General features: G+C 38.0%; 3 protein-coding genes and 1 long non-coding RNA gene across 6 annotated transcripts; 2 read left to right on the top strand and 2 right to left on the bottom strand.

Moving 5' to 3' along the window:
- Nucleotides 1-969: 969 nt before the first annotated feature.
- On the bottom strand, nucleotides 970-23,396 carry Pka-C3 (Protein kinase, cAMP-dependent, catalytic subunit 3). 2 transcript variants are annotated; one of them, XM_065864172.2, is made up of 9 exons: nucleotides 23,279-23,396; nucleotides 23,147-23,218; nucleotides 14,864-15,553; nucleotides 4,602-4,770; nucleotides 3,458-3,567; nucleotides 3,153-3,398; nucleotides 2,912-3,093; nucleotides 2,195-2,272; nucleotides 970-1,508 (listed from the first exon to the last, which is right to left on the bottom strand). In XM_065864172.2, exons 1-9 carry the CDS (start codon nucleotides 23,379-23,381, stop codon nucleotides 1,383-1,385), a joined length of 1,776 nt encoding a protein of 591 aa, XP_065720244.2. In that variant the 5' UTR covers nucleotides 23,382-23,396; the 3' UTR covers nucleotides 970-1,382. The 2 variants fall into 2 exon arrangements, with proteins under 2 accessions (XP_065720244.2, XP_036670933.3); XM_036815038.3 differs by lacking the exons at nucleotides 23,147-23,218; nucleotides 23,279-23,396 and adding an exon at nucleotides 20,622-21,428.
- A 328-nt stretch (nucleotides 23,397-23,724) lies between these two features.
- GXIVsPLA2 (phospholipase A2 group XII) lies at nucleotides 23,725-24,846 on the top strand. Its single transcript, XM_017070170.4, has 3 exons — nucleotides 23,725-23,910; nucleotides 23,985-24,144; nucleotides 24,209-24,846. The coding sequence occupies exons 1-3, from the start codon at nucleotides 23,821-23,823 to the stop codon at nucleotides 24,643-24,645; spliced, it is 687 nt and encodes a 228-aa protein (XP_016925659.4). The 5' UTR covers nucleotides 23,725-23,820; the 3' UTR covers nucleotides 24,646-24,846.
- Nucleotides 24,847-25,543: 697 nt separating this feature from the next.
- Nucleotides 25,544-26,151, top strand: LOC139353034 (uncharacterized). The gene is made up of 2 exons (XR_011604138.1): nucleotides 25,544-25,703; nucleotides 25,759-26,151. It is a non-coding gene; the product is annotated as an uncharacterized lncRNA (long non-coding RNA).
- A 63-nt stretch (nucleotides 26,152-26,214) lies between these two features.
- LOC118877348 (uncharacterized) lies at nucleotides 26,215-27,044 on the bottom strand. Of its 2 annotated transcripts, XR_011604137.1 has the most exons (4): nucleotides 26,990-27,044; nucleotides 26,748-26,935; nucleotides 26,562-26,683; nucleotides 26,215-26,505 (listed from the first exon to the last, which is right to left on the bottom strand). XR_011604137.1 is itself a non-coding variant. In XM_065864350.2 (2 exons), exons 1-2 carry the CDS (start codon nucleotides 26,728-26,730, stop codon nucleotides 26,258-26,260), a joined length of 417 nt encoding a protein of 138 aa, XP_065720422.2. In that variant the 3' UTR covers nucleotides 26,215-26,257. The 2 variants fall into 2 exon arrangements, 1 of the variants encoding a protein (XP_065720422.2); XM_065864350.2 differs by lacking the exons at nucleotides 26,748-26,935; nucleotides 26,990-27,044 and having other exon boundaries at nucleotides 26,562-26,730.
- Nucleotides 27,045-27,085: the final 41 nt, after the last annotated feature.

Here is a 27,085-nt window from a genome sequence, read left to right as displayed (position 1 = left end):
TTTGAATTTCCAAACAAGTTGAAATACCCAAGACAAGGATTATCTTACGTGTGTTGAGATATCCCTAAATATTCTTAAAAACTCAGAATTAGTAATTTTAGAAGACATTTTTATAGCATACTTTTACGGGTCTCGGTAGTTTTGTTGTTGTACGATAAAATGTAACGCAAGCAAATCCTTTAAAAATTTTCAAGTAAAGTAAGGTAAGTTCCTGATAACAATGATAATAACAATTTTTTTTGCAATTCAAAACCTTTTATTTTTATCTTACTCATTTCGTTTTTAAAATTCCCGCAACTCTTATCGATTGCCATCGCTTCTTCACTTTGCCGCTATCCGATACACAAACCGGAAATGCGGTGAAATTTGAGTCCAAATAAGTGGTGAAGGTGGTGTACAACAATTTTAAACAGCAATAGTACAGATATTGCGAAAATTTTAGAAACTGTATTTAATTAGTCAACCGTATTATCGTTACAAAAGTTAATATCAGAACTTTTGTATGATAAACGTGCCCTCGTCAATAGTTTTTTTCAGCGTCAAGTGGTACTCGAGGTCATTAGCCGCGACTATCATAATACCAACTTATCAGTTATTTATAATATTTTTAAAGAAATTAAAAATCATTTTAAGTTTTTAATTTGTCAAAAAATCTAGTTCTTAAGTAACCTTATCTTCAAAGACCGAAAAGACTGTTGAGATTGAAAAACAATATATTGAAAAAAAGAAAAAGGAAACTTATTCAAATTTTGAAAAGACCAAGAAAGTTATTTTAAACATCAAATAAAATAATAGAACTGGACCGAAATAATTTGGAATATATAAAACCAAACGTCAAACAGAGATCACGCTCGTCACGCCCTCAGCAAGTTGACTCGTGTTCAAAATGTGACAGATTTACGGATCCAAAACTAATCCCCCGAAAGTAAAGAAATATAGTCGAAATGAAAACACAAAGACCAAACAGAATTTCAATTTGTATCACTTTATTCAACGTTTTACGTTAATATTTTTTTGTTCTTTAATAATATATTCTTTACTGTACTTTAGCTGTACTCTTATAGGGTTTTCTTTTTGGGTTTGGGGACTGCTCGCAATTTGAACATTTAAACAATTAAATATATATAAATAATTATAGACGTCACTTGCTAGACATAACATTACGGGTATAAACTTAGCTTACTATGTATGGGTGTATGTTTTTATGTATAGTCGTACATTATAATATAGTTTATGTATAGATATATGTACCGTTACATATCATTGCATTAGCACAGCACTTTAAACACTTAATTGCAGGTATAAATAATGAATGTTCTTGCTGTCGCAAATTATAACAATTTTCAACAGAAAACAAAAAACGACAATTTCTCGGCTCTTATTTAGAAATCATTGAAGTACTGCAAATCTCTTTGGTCTACTGCCTTGGCGGGTTTCCAATCCTTCTCGGGATAATCATCAAAATTTTTGGTATCACCGTCGTGATGTACATCGGGCAAAATGGGTGGCTGCAAGCGAAATAAATTTGAAAAATGATCATTTTGATGTGGATATATTATATTTTTCCTAATTGTTGAATATTTATGGGTGTTTTAATGCGAGCAAAATAGTGTTCAATTAAACTGTATGTTACAGATCTGGGAAACAAAGCTTATTAAATCTAAAAAAATATAAGGCAAATTCTGAAATGAACCTAGGGCATTTCCATTTCCAAAATCACATAAAACATACGTGATTAGCGGGCAAAAAGTGAGAAATGTGTGCAAAATTCAGCACGTTTGTAACAATCATTTCTGACGCATTTAACCCATTGTCTCCCGCCTGGGCGGGGGCGTTCGTTCATGTGGGCAATTAACACCTTCTCCTTCAGATGCGAAATGCCCCCTTTTGTTACATTTCACTCGCACTTGGACCAGCTGGGCTGGCCAGGGAGAATCCGGAGATTTATGGGTCTAACACCCACCAGCACGGCCGAAATAGACGCTGCGGTCATTAACTAAAGGCACAGCTAATTTGAAAAACTGATTTGTTTATTTGCTTTTAATTACGAGAACGTATGAAAATACACATTGGTAGACTGACAAAAGCCCCACCAAAAAAAATTTGTGTGACGCAAAAATCCTCGCAAAGTAATAACCTCATTTACTACTAATTAAAATGAACTATTTTCCGAAGCTGGAACCCTTGAACTCACCTTTAGTTTCTTGCTGTAGACGTCATTCCAATTCAAGTGCTTGAACCAGCGATGCCTCTTCACGTCATCGGCGCCATTCTGAGAGGTCGAGGGAGGTATTCCGAGATGGGGGACGAACATAGAATGAAATACAAAATATTGGACATAAATAACGTTCTGCACTTGGATAGCTCGTGTTGCAAAAACGCGCGACAAATCTATTAAAAAAAGCAACCGTGGCGAAAACAAAATTCGCACGTATAAGAAAAATGATTTTGAGGAAAATGTATTAGGCTAACTGACAACGAGCATGTGCAGATCTATTTGCGATGGCCAACAATTAATTTTTGATATATGCGATGCAATTTTTAATGCCAGCAACAAAATCTGACCATCCAACTGTGACAAGTGTAAACAATTCTCTATAAATATGGTGCCTAATAAGCCGGAAAATGTTAACGAAAAGCTTGCCAAGTATTTTTATGGATGGCTATCTAAGGAAAGGGTGGAAGTGCTCGAAGGGGCGGAATAAATAAATAAACTTTGACAGGGCTAATTTTACTAATCATTAAAAGATATTCAATGAAAGAAACAGGAAACTTGATGGATAGTCCGGCAGCTGAACAAACTTTATGCTTCCAAATATTTGTTTATTTATTCCAGTGCCATGTTAGATCTCTGAGACTTTCTATAATTTTATTTTTAAAAATTCAACATCTGATTGCCGATGATGCTCACCTTCATGTTGCCCAGTCGCTTGGTTCTATCATTCACCAGCAGCTTTTTGATCAAGTCTTTGGCAATGGGATCCATATGACGCTCCCACTCAATTTTACCGCTCAATATCTTCTCGTAGATGCCGAAGGGCTGTTCATCGTAGAAAGGTGGATAGCCCACGAGCATTTCGTAGATGAGAACTCCTGAAAATGAGTAGTATTAGTATTTTCCCGATCTTTAAGATTACTGCGGAGAGTCTCACCCAATGCCCACCAGTCCACGGCCTTATTATGGCCCTTGGACTGAATTATCTCAGGTGCTATATACTCGGGCGTTCCGCACAATGTCCAAGTGCGATCCCTCAGTTTTTTGGCAAATCCAAAGTCTGTTATTTTTAAATGGCCATCCCGATTGATCAGCAGATTCTCTGGCTTCAGATCGCGGTACACAATTTGCAGTGAGTGCAGGTATTCCAAAGCACTGACGATTTCGGCCGCGTAGAAGTTGGCTAAAATATGAGTAATACCCATTGATTTGGAGTTCTTGTTTTACAGAATGGTTACCTACAGGTTTGACTAGTGAATTTTCCCGCATTTCGCAGATATGTGAACAGCTCTCCGCCGCAGACATAGTCGAAGATCATATACAGATTTGAGTCATCCTTTGTGGACCATTCCCTTTGTAAAAGAAAAAGTAAATATATTTATTAAATAAATAAACAAAAATATTACCATACATTAAATATTTGTGTATTTTTATACCCGTTACTCGTAGAGTAAAAGGGTATACTAGATTCGTCGGAAAGTATGTAACAGGCAGAAGGAAGCGTTTCCGACCCCATAAAGTATATATATTCTTGATCAGGATCACTAGCCGAGTCGATCTAGCCATGTCCGTCTGTCCGTCTGTCCGTCTGTCTGTCCGTCCGGATGAACGCTGAGATCTCGGAAACTATGAGAGCTAGGCTATTGAGATTTGGCGTACAGATTCCTGAGCTTCTTACGCAGCGCAAGTTTGTTTCAGTAGACTGCCACGCCCACTCTAACGCCCACAAACCGCCCAAAACTGTAACTCCTACAGTTTTGATGCTAGATAGAAAATTTTAACTGAAATGTATTGTTCTCATCAATACCTATCGATTGACCTAAAAAAAAGTTTGCCACGCCCACTTAAACGCCCACCAACCGCGAAAACCTGTGACGCCCACAATTTGCATGCTAGATAAAAAATTTTAACTGAAATGTATTGGTGTCGTCAATACCTATCGATTGATCCAAAAATAATTTTGCCACGCCCACTCTAACGCCCATAACGCTTAAATCTGTCTACCGCCGGTAGGTGGCGCATTTTAATTTCGCTTTGCTGCTTGCATATCTCCATTTCCCTTTGAGTAACGGGTATCTGATAGTCGATGTACTCGACTATAGCGTTCTTCCTTGTTCAAATTGTAATTGACCTTTGAGGTTTTTGATGAATACAAAAGAAAGGAACAATTTTGTTTAATTTTGTAACAAATCAATAAAGAATTTTTAAATAAATTATAATGTATTCTTTGAACATTTCTTTTTTAAGATACAACAAAATATTATGATGCAGCTGACAACAATATAAAAATTCCTCAAATTATATTTTGAGACCTTTTGTTTTTTCAAACTTTTTAAGGAAGTTATTTTTATAAAATATGGTATATTCTTCATATGGTTTTACTTACAGACTGATGACAAACGGATGTCGTATTTCCCGCAATATATTCCGCTCGTTCTTAACGTGTTCAATCTGTTTGAGACGAATGACTTCGGTCATGGCCAAAATCTTCATGGCACAGTACTTCTCCGAAATGCGATCGCGACACAAGCACACGCGTCCAAAGGTGCCAGTGCCTGAAAGGGAAAAGAAGGGGTAATGTAGGGTATCGTATTATCGAGTGCAGCGAGGCCAAAACCGCAAACAACATTCTTAAATATCGGGGCATGCCCCATTAAAGTGTTTGCAAACGATATGGCAAAGGTCTCGGCTTACCCCGAAACAGACGAGGTGGAAAAAATAAAGCCAAGAAATTAAATGTATTTATTATTATTACGCATTCAATATAAACCTTTCTAGGTTGCTTTACATTTTTGTGTAATTGATTTGATTTTATTCTGTGTTCTTTTGAAAAAGATTAAGATTAGGGGTATTGAAAATGAATATCACTTATTCCCCCCATCGTATACACCATTAAAAGGGTGTTATTCAAAAATAATTACTTCCATTTATGTAAGCCATTTTTAGCACCACTTTTGGAACCCCAGCTGTAAAGTGCATATGTGCGGAGGGTGCATAATTACTGTTTTCACTGCCGAGCACGTTTTGAGGTTACAAAAGCAAGCTTGCTTTTACTACCACCTGGTAACATGGCCGGCAAGTTGGGTGCTGGGTGCTGGGTGTTGGGTGTTGGCTTACACGCCCGGCCGAGATTTTCTCAACCTTGAGTTTTTAATTGGGCTAACGTCCGACTCGCTGGGCACTCGGCGGGCGAACGAGTGGCTGAGTGACTAACCGGCAGGAAAGGAAACACGGAGCGTGTGAGCCTCTCGGATTTCACATAAACACTTTGGCCAGATACACTTAAGGCCAAGAGCGACGTCGGAAAATTTCTTTTCGTTTCGTTTCGTTTTCTGTGTTTTGTTTTCCATGGCCTGCCAAAACAACAAAACGGCTACAAATTGATTTGTCTTATAAATCAAAAGCCGAAACGCAATCATTTCAGATTCGAAGAGGCCGGGGGGTAGTGGGAAAAGTTTTACTTTCTGCAGCTGCTTTTAGTTTTTCAGCACGTTTTCCCTGTGTGCTCGATGCTCGGTGTTCCCGATCATGCCAACAATAATTAGCCGTGATTTTCAATGTAATAAAGCAAAAGTGAACAGATTATTGAACTCGACCACAATTATTTGCCACGTGCGTTCCTCCCAGAAAATTAAACAAAAACTTGCAAGCAACGTGCCAGAATAGTCGGCTCCATACAGCAGAGGTAACCAAAATAAGGAAATTTAATTATCTAAATATTTCATTTTAACAAAACATTAGATTAGTTGATTGGTAAACTGTGTTTTAAGTAGCCCGTTTTTGTTAAGACCATTTCTTTGTTATTGAAAACAATTTTTCCTACAAACAAAAAAACTTGTAGGTAAATACCCATCAAAAATACCCGTCAAATTGTCAATTTGACCAACGAAATAGTTATTCTCCCAACAAAAAAACACACAAATCTAACCATTCTATGGTACTTTTACTGTTTAGTAACCAAAGCTAAAATAGAATACGAGTCACTATATTTAATAATTGCTAACCTTTTTGAAGAGTTAGGCTCGTAACAGACGAAGTACTTAAAGAAAACGAATTCTAATTACTAAATTTTTTAAGTCACACGTAAAATTAATAAGTCCAAAAGAATTCTTTAAGTGCCAATTTTATAGTATTATAGTTCTTCATGTTTGAACTCTCAACACTATTATTTTGGCTTCCACAGTGCGTGGGCGTAGTTGGGTGGGCGTGCCCTCCCCATATGGGTGCACCTGGAGGGGGAGAGCATTACACGTGCAAATCAAAATATAAACCCCGACATTGTAATTAATGAATTGTTCTTTTTGCTGTACACAATTAGGTTTTTCGTTTACGTAGTTTCAATGATTCAGCAAGACAATGGGATTATATAAGTTTTGAAGTGGGCATGAAAAAGCGTGGAAACCGAGAACCTCGTTGATAAATCCCAGAGGCATTAATGAGCCAATAACAATCTTCCCAAATGAGTAGAAATTCATGCTTTCAAATAGCAAATATCCACATGTCCAGAACTTCCAAAAAAATGTTCCCTAAGAGCCAATCAAATTGGCCTCCCAAATAAATTCCAGAATATTTAAAACATTTTTATAGACACATTGCTCGAGTGCAAACAAACTCAAACAAGAGGAACCCCCAAAATCGAACTTTGAACACCCCTACTAAAAGAAGCAATAACTAATTAAACCATCATAAATAAACAGCTTATAGAACATGCATTTGTGGAAAATCTTTCTAAGATATAGACGATGTTTAGCAATCGCCATGGCATCCAAAATTTGAAATTTGGATAAACGGAAAATAAACATTGAAAATATGCCAGACGGAATAAATCAAGCAGATATAACTACAACCAATGATGGATTGGATGATTTTATGGTTAGAATTCGAATTCGGGGGCGCAGATGCAGACACCGGCACATTGCATGCGATTGTGATTACGAGGCGTGAAGAAAACAACAAATTGCGGGAAATAATTAAAAGTATTGGGGGAAAAAGTATTGAAAAAACTGAAAGTTCTGGCTGGCAATCAGTTGCATGAAAAAATTCGAGCGAGGCTGGCAACAGGAATTCGGCTGCGCTCGGGAGAGAATAGTTTTTTAAATATTTACATGTTAGGTACATGTCTTAATAAAGGAAAATTCCATCGAACGCTTTTCATAATTTCTGATTGGGAAAGTGAAAGGCTTTGTTTGAATTTCTAGAATTTCTAGTGCAGTTGGTAAACTTTTCGAGTATTTATCCGCCAATGTTTACTTGAACCACGTAAGGAAATGGCTCTTAGATTTCCTGGAGATGATGGAATAAGTTAATGAAAAACTTTCAACTCAGGACAATACTATATTATTTCCAATTTCTATTCCAAATTCTAGAATTTCCAGTGCAGTCGATAAACTTTTCGAGTATTTATCTGCCAATGTTTACTTGAACCACGTAAGGAAATGGTTCTTAGATTTCCTGGAGATGTTGGAATGAGTTAATGAAAAACTTTCAACTCAGAACAGTACAAAAGAATTTCCAATTTCTAAGTTTTTAAACATGTAATAAATATAAAATTCAAATTTAAACGTAATTGAAAAAATAAATCTTTCATAATTGTCAGCTTATTTTTACTTTCAGTGGATCTTTACCCCAACTTAATGTTGTTTATGTCAAGTACAATGACTGTATGAATACTTCATTCCATCTCTTAGTTTCAAATGCTTTTCAAACACGCTTTTCAAAAGAAGCGGCATCTTCGCACTCAGCAAACATTTAAACTGATCTCTTAGCACCTCGTATTCGAACCACTCCACCTCAAGTTGATCTCGTCTAGTGCAAAGGAAAGTGCTTTTACCGATGTTTTAACTACCACTTCCACTTCCATTTCCACTGCCTCAACCGGCAACTGCCCGCCGGCTGCTCCTAAATGTCTGGTCGAAGTGAAATTGTGACAGCTGGAGAGCAGACGAAACCGAGACTGAAGGTTGCACTGAAAACAATCACCAGGACTAAAATCATTTAATTAAATAATTTTGAAAATTAAAGTAAAAATGTGTACGTCAGCTTATGTAAAGTGTTCTTGTTAATTAAATAATAATTTAATTTATTATAACCAACAGTCTTATAACTTTTAAGTTTGGACTAACGGTCTAGATTTATTTTAAAAAAAAGTCATGACAACCTATACTAAAATTTCATTTGTATATTAAGTCATATCATCATATTTTCAGTTATGCTGTAGGCTGCAATGAATAAATCGAGTGTTATATGGTCATGATTAAACTTTGCCTGGACTAAATTATTTTAATAAGTTTTAAAACTTGCCTAACAAAATCAAAAACATTTTTTTTTTTAATTCCATTGTTAGCTTATACCAATTACCATTTAGTATAAATCCTGCAGTAGTAGATACATATTTTTTACAATTTTTAAAGTGACACAATCGTGAACTAAACGTACTACCTTCATATTTCTAATAAAATGTATATTTTGTTTATTGAATCATAGTATATATTATAGTTTAATTTCTTTCAGTGCAAGCTCAGTCTTCAGACGAAGCCGCAGACGGCCGAGCCGATAGTCGGGCGCAATTAAAGTCTGGCCGAGATGTGGCCAAACCTGTTGGCGGTGGCAGACGGAGCACATAAGTTGCAGAGATGCAACTGCAAAAAGTGCGTGAAAAAAGGCGAAGCATATTTTACATAATACGCGAAACTTTCTATTTGACGAAGCGATGCCATAAACTGTCCAGTGAAATTGCCATCCCATGGATGCAGTCCGTCCGTCAGTCAGTCAGTCGGCATCTGACGGATGGATGGATGCCTTTCATTTGCGCTGGCAAATAAAAATCATTGCAGTTGGGCGCGTTTCTGTTTCTGTTTTTAATAAATTATGTGTGCCAAAAGTCAAAATACTGTAAAAAAAGATTTCGAACATCGCAGCATGTAAATGCGAATATAAACTTGGCACCATTTGCAATTCTCGCCAGCTGGCGTACCAAGTTAAATAAAGTTAATTGCGTTTTATGCAGTTCGTCGAAGCAAAGTTTGTTTAAAGATGCATAAATAAAGGAAGACGACTGAGAGACTCGAAGCCATGGAGGCCAGGGTAAAAATATTCTGGCCTGATCTTACACATTTCCAAATAGGCATTAAAATCAGATATTTAAGCTGTTGTAAATAATAATAAACAAGTTGTATTTAGGTCACTTGATAATTGTTGACTGACTGAACTCATTTAGTTCGCCGCTGGGAACTTGTTGTTGATTTTGCAATTTGTACTTTCGAGATGCAATCTTGTCGGCTTTCAGTTATTTAACTTGCTGTTTTTTGTGGCAGGTTAAATATTGTTTTCGAACTGACTCATTTATTGATTGAGTAATTATAACAATTAAGAAGTTTTTCTATTTGCTTTTAATATTATACTTCTATTCTAGTTTAATTAAGTATTGATGTATTGGAAATAACGAAAATATTAGCCAGTCATATTTGCACTTGATAGTCTTCTAATAAATCATTTTTCAAATAAATAGATTTAATTTTTAAAAATTCTTGAAATCACTTGACCAGCTACTGACCATAAACCCAATTCGTAGAACTCATTTATAAAATGGCTGTCAAAATATTTTCATATGCAAAACAAATATAGAATTATTTTTATTAGTTTGAATCTAAACCAATTCCTGGGAAAACATTTCGATTTTTAAGCACTTATAAGTAAATTTTAAGATTAAAATAGTATATTAAAAAGGGATTGTACCCCTTTGTTTAATAAACTTCCAGTTGTGTTTATAGATATACAGCTTTATTGACCAATAATTGGATATATCTGTGTGGGAGTCACCCAATGAACCACACACCTTGCCCAATCACCATTCCATTGGCGACATCCCGTTCTAACTTAAGCGATTTATGACACTTTCAAAGCAGATGTTTATCATTTACCACATAGCATATACGCCGTAGACATTAGCCCACCTGCCCCTGCCTGTCGATGAGAATTCACATTTGTCAAGTTTTTACAGAATGTACCTAACAATTTACAAGACCACAAAGTGGTGGGAGGCTCGATCGAACATAAATTTGATGTTGAAATATAAAAAAAGGGGGAAAATCATTCCGCGTTTATTTCTGGTAATGGGTGCAGTTTAATTTGTCTATATTTGCCAGATGCAAAGTGCATTTTTAGGTCACCTTTATAAATAAGACACAACAGAGGCGAAAAAGTGTGCTTATAACGCAGTTTTATATGCTCGTTTAATGTTTGAAAGAGGCGGAGGTGGGTCTCGATTTGGATCCGAACTGGGTCCCCAAAGAGGAGGCGATTCTACCAGCCGAAGAGCGGACGAGGGGTCTTTGGTTTTCGGCACAGTGCCAAATAATAATTTCTATATTATACGTTGGCTCGATGTTGTTGAAATAAAATTCACATTTTCCTCGGGCTTCACACAGTTTACAGAGATCGGGCGAGGCGAATTCAAATTTTCCATGCGATCGTAAATTTCCCGTTGACTGATTTTGTCTTTTCATGCGGCGAACACAGCCAAAAATTGTTATTACTTATACAGAATATATAGATACATTCTGTCCGAGCACTTAGCACGCAACAAAAAACGAGTCGAACGGGAGGTTTTCCAATTTCCATTTCCATTTGAACTATGAGTTATACTTTGCAGACGCAACGTCGACACACAACTTGTTGTTCTACACGGCAACAACCACTGGGACATGTGTTCGCTATCCGACAGATACATTTAGCCGCTCGAAATTTGATTGCCTTTTATTATTTAAAAATCAATTTATGCTAAAAGCACAAAAGACGGCCCGATAGGAATCCCCGCCACACACGCAGTCTGACACTCGGCGATTTCAATTCGATTTCAATTGGCAAACGGCAACGCGCTCTCGTGTTTTGGCCAATTTTATGTCCCAGCTGAATTGTGTTTCCGAGAATCGTGCGTAAATATTTATCTTTGGAAAAATCCATCAATCAATGGGCAGACTAAAAGGATTGTCTGCCCCCAGGTCTTTCCGCATTTCGAAATCGGTGCACGATCCACTGAGAAGACACCCCCCACAGGGAAAATTTGTCAAGTTGATAAATTAGCTGTGGGGACTTAGGGAAACAGAAGGTCAGCACCTCAATTGTCAGAGATTTCCGCATTAGTTCTACTTAGTCGAAAAAGTGGGCCACCGAACGAAATGTATAACTCTTTCGTCGCTAATTGATGGGGTTATTGATCCTTTCCGAAAATCTGGCGCACTTTTACCACACTTTATACAATTTTAGAGCAATAGGCACATTTGGGCATTTTTAATAAGCCAATTGATCGCCCGAGAACACATTTCACGTTTCCAAAGTAATGTCTATCAGGCCGTTTTGAGTTTTTCATTTTAAAATGTCGGACTTTGGGTTGGCCGAATTTTTGGGATTTTAGTTTACGATCCGTAAAAGGTCATTAATTTAGTAATACTTTAAATAGGAAAGTGGTTAGTACCTGGTTTATTATCAGAAAATTATAAAATTTATATTTGAAAATATATTTGACTAGACTATTCCTTGTATATTCTATTTCTAATCTGTTTCCACAATTCAAGGCTTTTGGCTCTGAGTGATAGACCTTTTATTTCTTTCTCTTTATATCTCCCCTGGAAGATCCTGGTTTGGCTTTACAAAACAATAAAAACTTTCTTCCCGGACACTTAATGATAAGACATGGACTTTCACTCAAATAAAACTCTGGCCAAGACAGGCAGACTTCAATCCAGTTTCCCGAGGCGAACATTTCCTTTTCGAGTTACAACCGCAGTCCATTTCACCGCGGTGTTAATTGCAATTCAACTGTTGAATTGACAGGTTTAAGGCCAAAGCTAATGGCATTTTCTGGTTGTTGATCCATCGCATCACATGCACCCAGAACGTGCACAAATAAAAACATGTTTTGTTTGTTTCCCAAAAGCAAAACAAAAGTTCCTCTGTTGTTTGCGGAATTTTAAAAACATTTCTTGGGAAATGTTCTAGCAGGAAAATCCCCTTTTTAGTTTAAATCATTCGTAGGAGACCTGTGGTCGTCAATGGGATTTTGAAACAACCAGCCAAATGAACTATCAATATTTATAGTAAATCTTGAGGGGCACATGTTTAGAGTTGGCAATGTTTTCGTTTCGGTCCAGTGTGGTTTTTCTTCATATTTTCATGCCGTATTGTTTTCAGCATCCACTGGCTTTTCCGCAATTACGGCGATGATGCTCGCTTGCCCATAGCCGCATCTCCTATCCATCGGCTGTTATTGTTATTATCGAAGATATGAGGGGAGGAAACTAGAACGGCTGATTATCCGTATGCCCTAATAGAAGCGTGACTCACTGGCATTCATTCCCCAGCAGCCCATTCCCATTTTCACATGGGATACCATGCGTGTGCATGGCATGATATCCGCTCTGTTTTATTTACTTTTAACGGATTTTTCTCGAAAATCGCACTCAATACCTTTTGGGCAGTGCGATGTTCTGGCAATTGTTTGGAATCCATGCTAGATTACTCATACGGCGTGTGGTGTGCGCCAATTCAGGTATGAACACCACTGGATTTTTGAAAGCAAATACGGAAAGGAGCTCGGCGGAATTACTCATTCAGCGGAATAGGTGTTAACTGGGGTATTTTAAACAATGGCCGAGAACCGGAAAGGCCACGGCACGTCGTCCCCTTGACATAGGGCAAGATCTATAAGGTAAATACTATAAATCATCCTCCAAAAACATGTTTTTGACTCTTATTTACAATTAATCAGTTACTCCCATAGTAAAAATATATTATATTAAATACAATTTTGGTTTCTAATGAATTGGAATCTTCAAGTTTAAAAAATAATTTCAAGGAAAAGGGGTATTCCAAACAAAATATTCTATGGGAAAGCCCAACTTAATCCACCAACTAATTTTGAAGACTTATAGCCACAATTAATGTCATCTCCAAAATACAAATAATCTTCTTTCAAGTTATTTGCCTAGAAACAATCAAGAAACCCTTGCCATAGGAATTAATATATTCCAAGAACCAATTTAAACTCCCACACTGGATTCAAGTAACGCAAATGTAGCTGTAATTAATCTATTGAAAAAAAACCTAGACCATAAAACCATTTAGAAGGTAATTGTAGTCCAAAGAAAAGCCATTACTTACTCCCACAATATTTTCGCGATTGTTTGAGTTGGCTCGAACAGTTTGGAGCCGAAACGATCGGTGCATAAATGTTTTTAAATGATTTTGATAGCACAAAGAAAGACCAAATTGATCACACGTGTAGTAAAGCAAATGTTGTGGTAATAAATCAGGAAAATGCTCTGAACTTGCCTCAACCGCAAGTAAATATTTATGCCACAAGGCTTAATGAGTGTTTGAATTGTATACTAAATTTAGTTCGGTACTAAAATCGGCTGCTTTGCTCACACCGAAGACGTCAAAATGGGGAAACAAATCAAAATATTATGGGCATTAATTGGTTGAGCGTCTATGAGAGTACGTAAGACCCATTGATGATCCTAAGCAGAGTCCAAGAATAGATAAACGTACGTAAGCGGACTCACTTTAAGTATTGTCTAAATTAAATTTTACGCAATCCAGATCGCTGTGCAGCAATGAAAACAATTGCCCTGCCCGCTGTGGTGCGAAAAGCTCATAATCATCATAATACGAGCATCTAGTCTTCGCTGCCCCATTCAATTTGCGTAATCAATAAGAATTTATTTATGCATAAAGCCAATAAAAAGCAATAGAAAACCGAAGCTGATGCTGGTCTGTGAGGAGCTCACACACACCGAGGTGCTTAAAAAATGAGGTAATAAATATTTGAAATTAAATCGTTGAGCGAAATCAAAGAATAGCAAACAAAAAGCAGCGAAAATGTGAGTCGATGGTATTTGAATACATTTTTTCATTTGGCAGATGAAACAACTGGAGATGAAAACGAAATGATTGAACAGGTGAGAAAACTCTTTTAATTAAATCGAATAGTCAAAGTAAAGAAAGATTTGAAATGTGTGCGGGGGTGTGCCAGTTTGATTTTTTTGACAGAAATAAACGTGTTTCCTATGAATTTTGTCCGAATTTTTTCGGTAGCTATCTGGCTTTTTACTTTTGTGTTTTTAAAAAGAACACAGAAAATGAGTGGATAATTGTATGTTTTAATTTATATTTTCAATAGCCAATTTTTTCTGGCTAAGATTTTAAAGTTAGCCTATTTTTGGCTACCTATCTACTGTGAAAGAAGATTTTAGCTGACTTACAGTCAAGTGCCATGGTGTCTTTTAGGTATATAGGATATCATATACAATTAGAAATCAATACCACAAGGAAAAGCCGCAAGATACCACCATTACTTATGAGGTAATCAAATAAATACTGAGCATTTAGGGTGAAGATAACCTCCATCAATTCCCCAATGACCTCATCTAGCCCTGACTTCCGAACCGACCTAGAAGCAGAGCAGTTTTGATGGCATCAGTCTAAACAGTTTCCCGGGTAAACCAACAAACAATCGAGAATCGATCGGATCCAAATAGTACACTATCTATCTAAACCAAGCGACAAGTTGAAGGCTGAAAGGCTGAAAGGCGTGGGACCTTCGCATCAATCATACGCCCCGTGGGCCAGTGTAAACAGCATCCGACTTACCAACTGTTTTGATTATCTGGTAGTCGTCCAAGTGGTATTTGCGCACTCCCTTCGCGGTCTGGACACTGCTGCTCTCCTCGGACTCGTCGTCGTCCTCCTCGTCGTCGGTCTCATTGCCATCGTCCTCCTCGATGCTCTCGCTGGAATCGTGGGTGGCCTCATCGGCGTCCCGCCCATTACCCTCCTCCTCATCCTCGTCATCCTCCTCCTCCTCGTCGACGTCATTGTCATGGTCAGCGGAACTGGTGGTGGTGGTGGTGGCGGTGCTGCTGCTCCGGCTGTTGGTCGCTGGGTCTGGCTTGCGCTGCTCCTGCTCCGCATCCTCCTCGCTGTAGTCGGACTCCAGCGGATCGGATGACTCACTAGAGGCCACGTTGCTGCTGCTCCGCCCGTTCGAGCGGCCCAATTTGAATGTGAATGTTGTCTCTGTGTTGCTGCTGTCATTTGCTGCTGCTGCTGCTGTTGTTGTGCTGCTGTTTGATGGAATCTTCTTCTTGTAGGATGACGTCATCGTGCTGCCGCTTCCGTTTCCGGTTGTCAATTTTGATGTGGATCCTGCCGTGCCGGAAGTCAAAGGCGTGCAGAAGCGGGCACAAGTCGCCATGGACATCTCTGTCGCAATCCTCGCCTGCGATTCCCCGAGTGTCCTCGCCGGAGTTCCTGTCTCTCCTTTTCCTCCTGTCGATTTCCCTGCAATCGAATGGAATGGAAATGAATTGTCTGGTTATATTTGGATAACAAAGCAAATAGCCAGCGAGATTGATTGAAAAGGGTTACAATCGCTGTAATTACAAGCCGGTAACGTTTCCCTCTCAATGTAATCTTTTATATAACAATCTAAGCACCATTAAGTTGTCATATAAAATTAACTACATCATAAATATGCTATGTAAATTCTTAATTTTTATCAGTTAAAAAATGAACTTAATAATTGCATAGTACATATAAAAGAATATAATTTTTGAGGTTTTCGCCTTTCTTTAAATTATTTTTTTTTTATTAAAGGTATATCTTATAAATTGGTTGAGCCCGAACAACTTTTAATTTTATGTATGGTATTAAATGTAATATTTATTTGCCTAAGAAAGTAATGATTTAATTTTTTTATCAAAAAAGAGGTATAAATTTGGGTTATCGGGGTATCGTATATAAAGATCTTCATAATCTTCAAATAATACATTTTTAAATAATCTTAAAAGTCCTGTGAAAATTTGTATAAAGAATTGAATAAAATTTAGAGATTTAACGAACATTTCAGTACCAAATTAAATTTTAAAAAATCCTCAAAGGGGAAGCATTAAAATCCATACCTATGTTCCAACCCCTTAACTTTTAGGGAAGCAACTGCCGTAATTACAACGGCTACTATAAACTTGCATTCTTTCCATTTACTTCCCGTTCTTTGAGTTCGGTTCACATATCCATTAAAAGCCCAGAGCTCTTAGTTAAATGCCGCCTCCATTGTTCTCCCAAATTGCCTTGGGGTGTATTTATACGCCGAATCCCACAATCCCGTCCAATCCGCTCCCATTGCCAGACCATGGTCGTTTAATTAACCAGCCGAGGATAGTGCTGATGGCTTTGTGTTTAGGCCCGGTCGGGCCATCGTGGTGTTCGTAGATTGAAAGTGAAATGGAATGGCCGCCGGTCAGAGGGACTATGTGTACGCCAGTGCATCCAGCAACAAGTGTCTGTCCCGGGTCTTATCAACACACACAGACTGACAGGCGCCCCGACAAAAGGCATTATAGACTGACAGCCCGGGAAAATTGAGTTCGCATGCCAAAGGGTTTTCACCGCCACAACAAAGGAGGCTGCAGTCCAGTTAATATCACATACTAATATTATTAATAACAATGACTGCAGTCTTGATTCAATTTGCTGCCTGCCTGCCTGCCAACAAAAGGAAAGCCCAGTGTCCCCAGACACAAAGCCAATTTCCTGAGGTTCGCCTTAATGCACAGATGCATTTAACTCAAGACATAATAATGGCGATAAAGAGGTATTGGGGTCGGTCCACCCGAAATGCAAAATCGAGATGGATGCATGCGGCCATAAAATCAATATCCATCTATATGGCGCCTCTGCCCGTATATTCTTGGCTGGCCTGAGTGGCTTTTATTGTTTAAGCGGGTGCTGGGGCAATCTAGGCCAGTCGGCCCATAGAAGAGCATTCGATTGATTCGAGGATTGTACAAAAAGCCAACCGAAATGCGGACTGGAGGGCAGGGATTGATGCGCATCATTAACTACAGCTTTGGCAGGTCGAAGGCCAAGAAGATGACAATAGATTAGTCAGGCGTGGCATTTGACTGAGGAACATCGAAAGGGTTTATGGCAAAATTCGGTGAAAAGGCATATTTTAAAATTGCAAAAGTTTGATGAACAGAAGCTAATACTTTCAATGGAAGTAAATGGTTTTTTCTTCTACATGTCATCAAAAACATCAGTTTAATTATACGTCTTCTGAAATATCATAAATGTTTATTATTTTTTCAACAATTAAGTTCTGCTTAGTGTTATCACTTTAATTTACTACCTTTTTGCTTACTATCATTACTATCTTTTCTATTAAAAATACATTTTATGATTAAGTATAAATTACCCTGGACTAAAGATAGCCCTACAAAAAAAATCTAACGAATCATTATGAGGAACCTGAATTAATTGAGCGAGAACTAAATTAAAAATCTATACCTAATTTCATCATTACGAAATGTTGTTCGGTTAGAGAACCCGTATGGTTTACTTCGAATTCAGGTGATTTGTTTTATTAAAAATTTTTTTCCTTCTAATTTGGAAACTTTGTATCATCTTGTCTAGTTTCCAAACTAGAATATATTACTCACGAAACAAATACCCCTCAATGCAATCGACACACCTCACGCTCTAATGAAAAAGGCAACCCCTGATAAAAATGGATTTACGTAAATCTGTTTAACTACGCCTCAAGGAAAATAAAACCTACGTATATGCATATCTATATTGTTTTATTGAGGTGAACCTTGTCGTAGTAGGACGTTTTGTTATTTACGAAAAATACCATCCAACGATTTCTTGGAATATTTTCTTTGGCTTTTGTTTGGTTTTTTTTTATTATTATTACACACATATTAATTTTATGAACGACTGTCACTCAAGATTATTTACGTACGCGTTAAAAATTTGTGCACTTTTTCGGTGGGGATGATGAAAATAAAACGCCAACGCAATAAAAGTGCGGAAATATAAATTAAAGTTGTCTAAGGCAAAGTGCATGGATTGTTTTGAGAATAATTTCTCAAAAATTATTGTAGACAATCACTCGGGCTGTAAATTAGCCAAGCAGCAGCAGCAAGAACCAAGAAACACAAACAACCGATCTCGATCGGCGGGTCCTACGAACATATATCCATATATCCACTCACACTCACTCTGAAGAGCGGCCCCATTCACCTTGGCGGCTGCCAAATTTGAAATTGGAAATGGAAATTGGGGTCGTCGCTGCCAGCCAAATGTTAAAATGTTGAATAATCTTCCGGTGGCCAGCACTCTTTTTCTGCTCTTGTTGCCGCTTCCACTTTTCGTGAATGGAAAACGCAATAAAAAGTATATACTATATGCTACGTACAAAAGTTAAGCGCTAGAATTAGTGCCTACGAGATAAGGTGGAAAGATCAGGTGAATGAAGTGAGAGATTGCGAAATATCTTGGCTATCAATTTCTAGAGAATAATTAAGGCGGTTTACAAACTCTGATTACAAGGTGGAATTTTGGGAACAGTCAACAAATAACAAAGCAAATTTCTTTTAACATATATATTCAATCCGATACTTTTTGAAAAATGGTTTCTTCATATGTGAATTATAATTAAAGGAAAGTTCTTTATTGGGACCTATCAAAAATTTAACAATTTTTATTTGAAATAAAAATAATTTATGTTTCTTTTCAACTCGTTCAAAGTTCCCCCTTAATAATATTTTACATATAATACTCAGACTCAATTTATCTTGACTGTCTTATAAATTATTTGGAAGCATTTTCTTGTTCGAGAAGATTTCCTGAGAAAAATTATGAAACTCATCCCATGGGTCTTAGCTCACCTCGCATTAAGACACTTTGATTTATTCAGAATATTAGCAATATGTTTCAATAAGCGGACCAAAAAAGAGATTTCCTAATTTTGTGACTGCAGGCCACTTGACCTCTGATTCGGGAAATTAAATTTACGTGCAATGTTTGCAACATTTATTAATTCGTTGGGCTACCCGGGGCATAAGTTATGATATCAATTAATTAAAAGCAACGTGAGGCGGTTTGTTTAAAAATATATGCTCGGTTTGTATAAAAAGAAAGCGTCTCATATTAATATCATCGTCATCGGTGTATTTTCGAAATTTCCAAACGGCAGAAGAGAATTTGCCGTAGGCGTTGGCATTATTAATATTTTTCGTTTGCCAGGAATGTAATTATCTGAATATAAGTGCACAGGTTTGAATTAATGATCTGGGGTATTACAAAAACGAGGATTCATTGGTCGTTTTCGGTTGACAAAATAACGATTTTCACCCCACTCCCTGTCTGCTTTTGGGCAATAAACCCCAAATGGTAATAATCGTCAAAAATAATGCCGGCTAAAAGTAATCATAACATAAATACACATAACAGCCTGCGCCACGCTCTTTATTTTATCTGGGAGGGTTTCTCGAACTCGCTTAAGGGCGAAACAGATTTATGGTCTTGGATTTGTTTTTATAGAGCAAGTATTTCCGTTGTCCTTGTGCTAGTTCCTCACTCACTGTATTTGGCTATGAGAATATATGGTACTTTTATGCGTAAGAGGAAGTTGGGGAATAGATTTGGAAAGTCCTTGGCTGAGTTTGTGGAGAGTTATTGGAGCGGTACATGAAGAAGGGCTATTTAAATGGGGTCAACTAAATGGAAATAGTTGCTAGATTTCGAAAGCGAGGGAACAATAACAAAAAAAATTGTATAGGACTTTTGCCATGTATTTGGGAATCAGTTTTGGGTGTATGAAAACACATAAATCAGGGATATATGAATATTTCTGATATATACAATTTGTCGCAAGAGAATCCAATGATCTATAAATCTTTCAATAATTAAAAAAATTAAAATTTTACGTTTAAGTAAAATATGTACAATAATAATAATAATTGTGTGAATATATATACGTTGTAGGCTTCAATGAAATACATTTTTAGGATATCATTTTGGAGCAATAATTTTTTAAACCGTAAAGATGTTTTATTTTAATATTTTTTTGACTGTTTAAATTAACAAGGTAAGAAGAACTTGTTGAGGGTTCTAACGTTTTGATGCATCATATTTTTGTTACATGCTTAACAAAATGTTTTAAAGATTATTATTACATATATTTTTCGCCCTACTTCAGGAACTGTGTCAAAAAGATTATCGTTTAGCAAATTAATGTTAATTCACCACAATGCAAACTTAATGAAGTTAATCGCTACATTACCCAGATCTCGGAAGTCTCCGTGAGACAAAGCAAAAAAAGCACATTAACTTCAAACTTTTTTTTATATCTTTTCCACTCCAAATATTAAGATTTAACTCTCCATATGAGGTGTAATTAGCTAATTGCGCTAATTAAATCGGCTCGCCTAATTATAGCACTCAAAGCTTAATCATCAAAGCGAATTTATCTCCACTTTTTGTTTCTATTTTGGAAAGCAAGCATTTATGATATGTGGCTGGCTGCTGGCTGCTGCTTTTTACACTACTAACGATTACTCACCAAACTAAATTTTAAGAGCCAAAATTGCCGGCCGTCGTTGCCGCTGTTTTGGTTTTTCTTAACGATCGCCCCGCCGATCTATTTATTGTTGTTGTTCTGGTTGTTCTGGTTGCGATTGTCTGGTTTCTGAGTTCTGATTTTTTTGCTGGAGCAAAATTTGAACGCTTGCGAAATTTTTAAAAATAAATATGTTACTTTAAGAGCGCACGATTTTCCACGACTAGCCGTCGACGATTTTTCCTTCGTTTTTGGCCAGCAATAATAACAAAAAAAGCGAAAAACCGCTGAAGCCGACACAGAAACAGAAATAAACTCAACACTCAGCGTTCCCCGGGGGGCTATAGGTATGGATATTATTATACGGGGGTATGGCTATGGGTATGGGTATTATAGGTACCAGATCGACTGGACACACCGATCGCGCTTTGCTTTATTTGTGTCACTTTTTTCGTGGGTTTTCCAACGTTTATTTCGCTTGATTTTTTGTGGCAAAAAGTGCCGCTTTGTTTGGTTTGTTTTGTTTATATGCTGGGATCGTGAGATCCGAGAGATCTAGAATTTCCGGTTTTCTGCAGCGCAACTTGCAGTTTTTGCTTTGTTTTTCGTTAGTCTCCGTTTAGCCAGCACAATGCAAACGACTGCAACTAACCGTAATTAATCAAAACTAACGTTCGGGCAATTTGAATAATTTTTTTGTCTTGTCTGAAGAACCTCTAGCGTCGAGTTTTCCAATTTTCTTTAGCTGATTTTGTGTTCTGTGGTGTTTTTCTTGGGTTGACCAGCCGCTTCCACGTTTTGCACGAAACTGAAACGTAAAATCTGCGAATCGCTTGCCACAGCTCTCGACGTCGACGTCGCAGTCGGCGCCGCAGTCGTGGTCGCTCGGAAAAGGGGGCGGCACAGACTGAGGGGGCGGGGCAGCGGCCAATGATGATGACGACGATGATGATAATGGCCAAGTGGAGATGGCTTCGGGATGCTCGGATAGTCACAGGCGGATGTGTTTGTGTTTGTGTTGGCCCTCCATGTGTGCGCGCTGTTTGGTTTTGGCCAAGTGTCTCGAGTGTTGGTCCATTTGAGGGCCTAAACGGTTTGGCGGCAACAGGATCATCGCCACAGGATGGCGCGGGCGTCCTAATCAACGAAGGCGATAAGCCAGCTAATTGACAGCAGCCTCACGGAACAGGAAGTCTTTATAGTACACTTATAATATATTATTTGGAATACACATGGACCAAATGAGGTATTTTTGAAGTCAAATTGGGGGAAAAGGGTTATCACTTTCTTTAACCTAATTTAATCTGTTATGTTCGACTCATCACTCCTGGAAAAAACGATCAAAAAAGGTCTAATGAAGACAATTTATTACTCTCTTCAGCAGAAGTAGTTTTGAAAAGATTTTAAAAATGTTATTTTAATTTTTCTTAATAATATTGGTGGAGCCATTTTTTCACATATACTTTAAAAAATATCTTTCTAGGTTGAACCATGAATAGCTTTAAACTTTAAAGTTTAAAGACATGCAACCGAAAAGGAATATAGGATTGGTAAGAAAACTTTTCTCCCTGAGTAAATATAATTATTGGAAATACAGTCGTAAAAATTTATTGAGGCAAGAAGTTTATACCTGCATTAAAGTAACGCATTTCCCGCAATCGATTAGTTGGGACTTTTATAAGCATGTATGGTTTTCCCACAGTGTTAGGTTTTTCTGGTAGACATTTCGTTAGAAGCGAATTTGGGAAATAATGTGTATTTTTTATCCGTATAAGTTTCCCTCAAAAATAGATTATTTTATGTAGTTCTAATATTGCAGAAGCTCAAGATGGAAATAGAACACAATTAAATGTATATGATTATTACCTTACAGGTTTTGTTGGTCAGAAGTTTTCGGGTAGTTTTTGTAGGCATCTGTTAGATATATTTTGCCTAGGAATTAGAAACATATGGCAAGAACTTAATAAACTTTTAGGTAACGATTAAATTGTAAAAACATATTTTAGATATAAGCCTTAAAGTAATTAATTAATGTGATTCAAAGTGGGCGTACAAAAAAACAATCAATAAGTTTTAGCGTGATCTATAAGAAGGGTGTTTTTCCCCAGTGTTTTGTTTGTTTTCAGTAGACATTGGGGCAGCGGCGCTGGTGAAAAATCTGGGAAATATGTTTTGTGTATTTACGAGCCCTCCTCTGCCAGTGTAAGCAAACAGCGAGAGCGCCTCTTTAACGCTTTTTCGGGTGTTGCGTTTGCATGTTTATGTATGTTGATTTTGCTGGCCGTTGCTATAAAGGCCAACAAGGTCAGGTGCAAACGAATGTGCGAGCGACGCCTGCGTGCCAGAGTCACATTTCAGGTGTCGCACACACAATTGCCGTGTGCATTTCAATTTGATGTTATAATTAAGCGGAGGCAGGCACGAGATGTCAGCATGCTTTGGGTTTAGTTTCTGTTTGGCTGTTTTTCCACTGCGGCTGCTGCAGCAGCAGTCCGGTGTTGTCAAGGGCAAGGACATTGTTCACTCACCTCCTTGAGTGGGCGGAGAGGGCGTGGCAGGTCCTGTCCGCAGACCGGAAGCCTTGTCATGGTCACGCCAGTCTGTCAGCCATAATTATTTAAATTTCTTGCGCACTTCAAATACATAAGTACCCGACTCACCTTGCCTCCAGCAGGAATATAATTTAAGGCCTAATTTGGCGAATACGCATGAACTTATTCTGTAAACTACTAAAATAGGGTCAAAAATTTTCCCGACCTCCATAGGACCAAAATATTACTTGTTTCACACAAACACTTTTTGAATTTTCCCTCCCGATAGTTCGATAAATTTTTTGTGTGGCGCTGCCAGATATCAGGGGACTATGTCTGTAACAGATGGCGCCACTTTTTATAAGTTGATAAAAAGGTTCGAGTCATAAACTAAATTAAATTGAAGACTCAAGCCGGTGGCTTGTGTCCCGGGTATTTATTATATTTTTTCCCGCGCTATAATTTGAATAGCAGTTACAAATTTTAAAACCCGGAAAGAATCGATAGAATTACTTAATTCGTGGATTTCTTTATTCCGATATATATCGTATCTGGACATATGCACGTCGTGCGACCATCACTATCAGCAATTGAAAAAAAAGGTTTATTATTACGCGCAAGGAACAAACATCTCACCTTTTAAAGGAAATAATAATCAAAAGAAAGCAAACATGCAGTTCTCCTGGATGAAGGTGGCCATTTATCTTTTAACGTTCCTCACCTACGCCTATTCCGGCTATGGATCCAGCACAATAGTTCATGTGAGATACTTTTTAGGGAATCTGTAAAAGATAGTATCTGAATTCCTGCATCTTCTCTTCTCCCCGGATTTCAGCTAAGGGATGCCATTATTGCGGCGGAGGCAATATTTGGTGACGTGTTCAAGAACCTGATAGTTCTGGTGCGCAAATTTCGCACGGTTCATGAGGTCTTCGATGCGGCAGTGGACGAAAATTGCGTTTACCAATGCCCCGCTCCGGATAGCGGAGGGCCAGGTGCGTGACGCAAATCGAATTATGTAAATTGCCCGGCATCTATGAACATGTTTTCTTCTTGCAGCCCCTCGAGCGGTGCAGAACAAGTTTTATACCCCCACCTCCGATGGCTGTGGCTCCCTAGGTCTGCGGATCAGTACGGATTACCTGCCGGCCAAGGAGATGGAGACCTGTTGCAATGACCACGACATCTGCTACGACACCTGCAATAGCGATAAGGAGTTGTGTGACCTCGATTTCAAGAGGTGCCTCTACAAACACTGTGATAGCTACGAGAAGTCCATAGCCAGCGATCTTATGGTGAAGGGCTGCAAAGCGGCAGCCAAGATGCTATTTACCGGAACTTTGACCCTGGGATGCCGGTCTTACTTGGACTCCCAGCAACGATCCTGCTACTGCGCTCCTGCGAGGAGCTCCTCCTACAATGGCAACAAACAGGGCACCAGCAGGGAGAGACAACAGCGCCAGAAGTATGGCTGGAAGGATCGGACCGAGATATAGTACAGGATCACTCCTTATGAGGGTGTGGGACACGAGGGGTATCTGAATAAGTGCGCGTTGAATGTTTTCGTTAACCTGTTTTGTCTTAGTTTATGAATGGGAGTTCATATCCTTCTCCCGATTCGACGAATTTCATAGTTGTATACCAAATAGTGGCATGTCCAGACTGTTGAATAAACTGATATTTTTACCATTTATAAAGTTGTCTTATTTTTAAATCGTATAGTCATATACGATGCTGACGTGGTCTTTAAGAAGGGATATACTGTAGGGCAATTGTTTTGGGCGCGGAAAATTGAAGAAGACTTTTATTAATGCTTACGTCCAATTTCCCCGAATTTCTGACGAAGAGATTCCTGTGTCAATCCAAATATTTAGTTTTTAAATGAAGCTAATTTGTACAACACTGTCAGATGTATCATCCATTTTAGAATAAAGAGATTAAATAAAAATTAATTGAACGGATATACGTAGATATATCGCTTTTCGTTGCATGTCACCAAGCTTGCGAAAATAAGGTGAATTGGTTGATCAAATATTATTTGCCTACGACAAAAATACATCATAAATATTAAAAAATCTGCCTAAAATGCTTTTAATTTTAGCCGCTTAAAAGTGAGCAGCCCTGGTTAATATTACTTAATCGACAATAAATCGACTTTTCAGACTTTAAACGAGTAGTTTTCCTCCCTCGGCTCGTCTTCAAGATGTCCTGATTTGTTGCCCTTAAACTGTAAGTCAACGCAATAACTTTCAAATTAGAAACGGGGCATTACTTCATAACTCGATTGTAGTGTAAGCGAGGCCTAACACGAGTTACCTATCGATAACGGAGTAAACCCAATAACTCAATTGATTAGCTGTTAGCTGTGGACTCAAGGAAGTTGTTATTAAATTGGGAAATGGAGGAATTGGATGGAATCGAGTTATTAATAAACACTGCAGTGGTGAAACGTTAGGCAACCGTAGTGAAATTCGTTGATTTGGCAGCGATATCGGCAACAACCTTTCAGGAATTGCAACACTTGGCGGAGGTTCCTTGAAGGCTTAGGACCTTTGTAAGTACTTTAAGGATACTCATTTTTATTTAAAATTTAATTTAAATTAAAATAGCCCCGGCTCGGATCTTTTTGGGAGGAGGATATTCGTAAAAATTCATATGCGTTTTTCAAAATAAATTTCCGATTGGATCGAACTACGTTTACTGTAAATAGCGATTGCCTTATATACGTTGGGATCCTCTTCGGACTATAGGTAATCTGTTTGGCGACTTTCTACCATAAGAGTAGTCAAAAACGCCTTTGGTCACCTTAAGGCACGATTTCAAAGAATCGAAAAAGGACTGGACAACAATAAAAAAAACGCTACCCTAATAATTGCTTGCTGCTGCATTCTCCACGATTTTGTATTACTCACAACTGATCCATTGGCGGAAACTGGCTGACATCAGTAGACCAGCAGCAGAAGAAATAAGTTTGTATAAACAATACAAATAAAAGAGCAGAACTCATTCGGCAAGCTTTGGGACAACAACTCAGGAGTACAAACTAAAAAAAAAATTCCGAAAAATTCTTATATACATAGTTTTTATTATAGATGTAACTAAAATTTCTTACATTTTGTAACGCCTTTCCAGGATTTCCAGCAGGCGGTTCTGAAATTTTGAGGAGTCCTCAGCCATTTTTTCCATTGCCGCGTCCTTTTTTTCCTCCGCCTCAACCAACCTCTCGGTCAAGTCAGAGGGACTCTTTTTAGGTGGAAGGCCCGAGGGCTCCTCAAAGGAATTTTCGGTGGGAAAAGAAGAGTTGCTTGCTTCTGAGCACTCGATATCGCAACTGGCCTCCGCGAATTTTAAGAACTCTGCATGACATGTTTTGAAAACGTGCTAAACACTACTGGTGCTATTATGGTATTACCTTTGCTGTCGGCAGGATTATCATAAACTCTATTTGTGGCCTCAAGAATGTAACCCAATCGGTCAAAGTGCTCCCATGACGAGGATCTTCCCCTTGACGGATCCACCTTGGCCAGCTCCCTTCTAGATATTGAAATGATTACTTGTATTTTGAAAATGGGCTTATTCATGAATGCTTTTATTTTACCTTTATCTCTTTACCATATTTTCCATTTTCTTTTTTACTTCCATATGATTGGGACCGAAATCCTTCAGTTTTTCGGAAATTTCTTTATAGATATGTGTATTTTTGCGGTCCCCTCGAAGCCCATCCAAATTATCCTCCCATAGCTCGAAGAGCGATTCGCTCCATATCGCTCCAAGTAAATCTAGTATCTGCAATGGAGTAGAATGAAGATATACGGTTTCTAGTTAATTTTTTTAATTTACATTTCTCTGTGGAGCTTATAACTATAGTTTGTGGGTGCTGGTGACCGATAGGCTGGAGACTCCACTGAAACGCACCTTTTTCCCATCACTAGGTGC

Source organism: Drosophila suzukii, chromosome 3 (genome assembly GCF_043229965.1).
Source record: "Drosophila suzukii chromosome 3, CBGP_Dsuzu_IsoJpt1.0, whole genome shotgun sequence".
In the NCBI taxonomy this organism is placed as follows: Eukaryota; Metazoa; Arthropoda; class Insecta; order Diptera; family Drosophilidae; genus Drosophila; species Drosophila suzukii.
The sequence above is the reverse complement of the archived record's forward strand: the minus strand, read 5'-3'. Positions and strand labels throughout refer to the sequence as shown.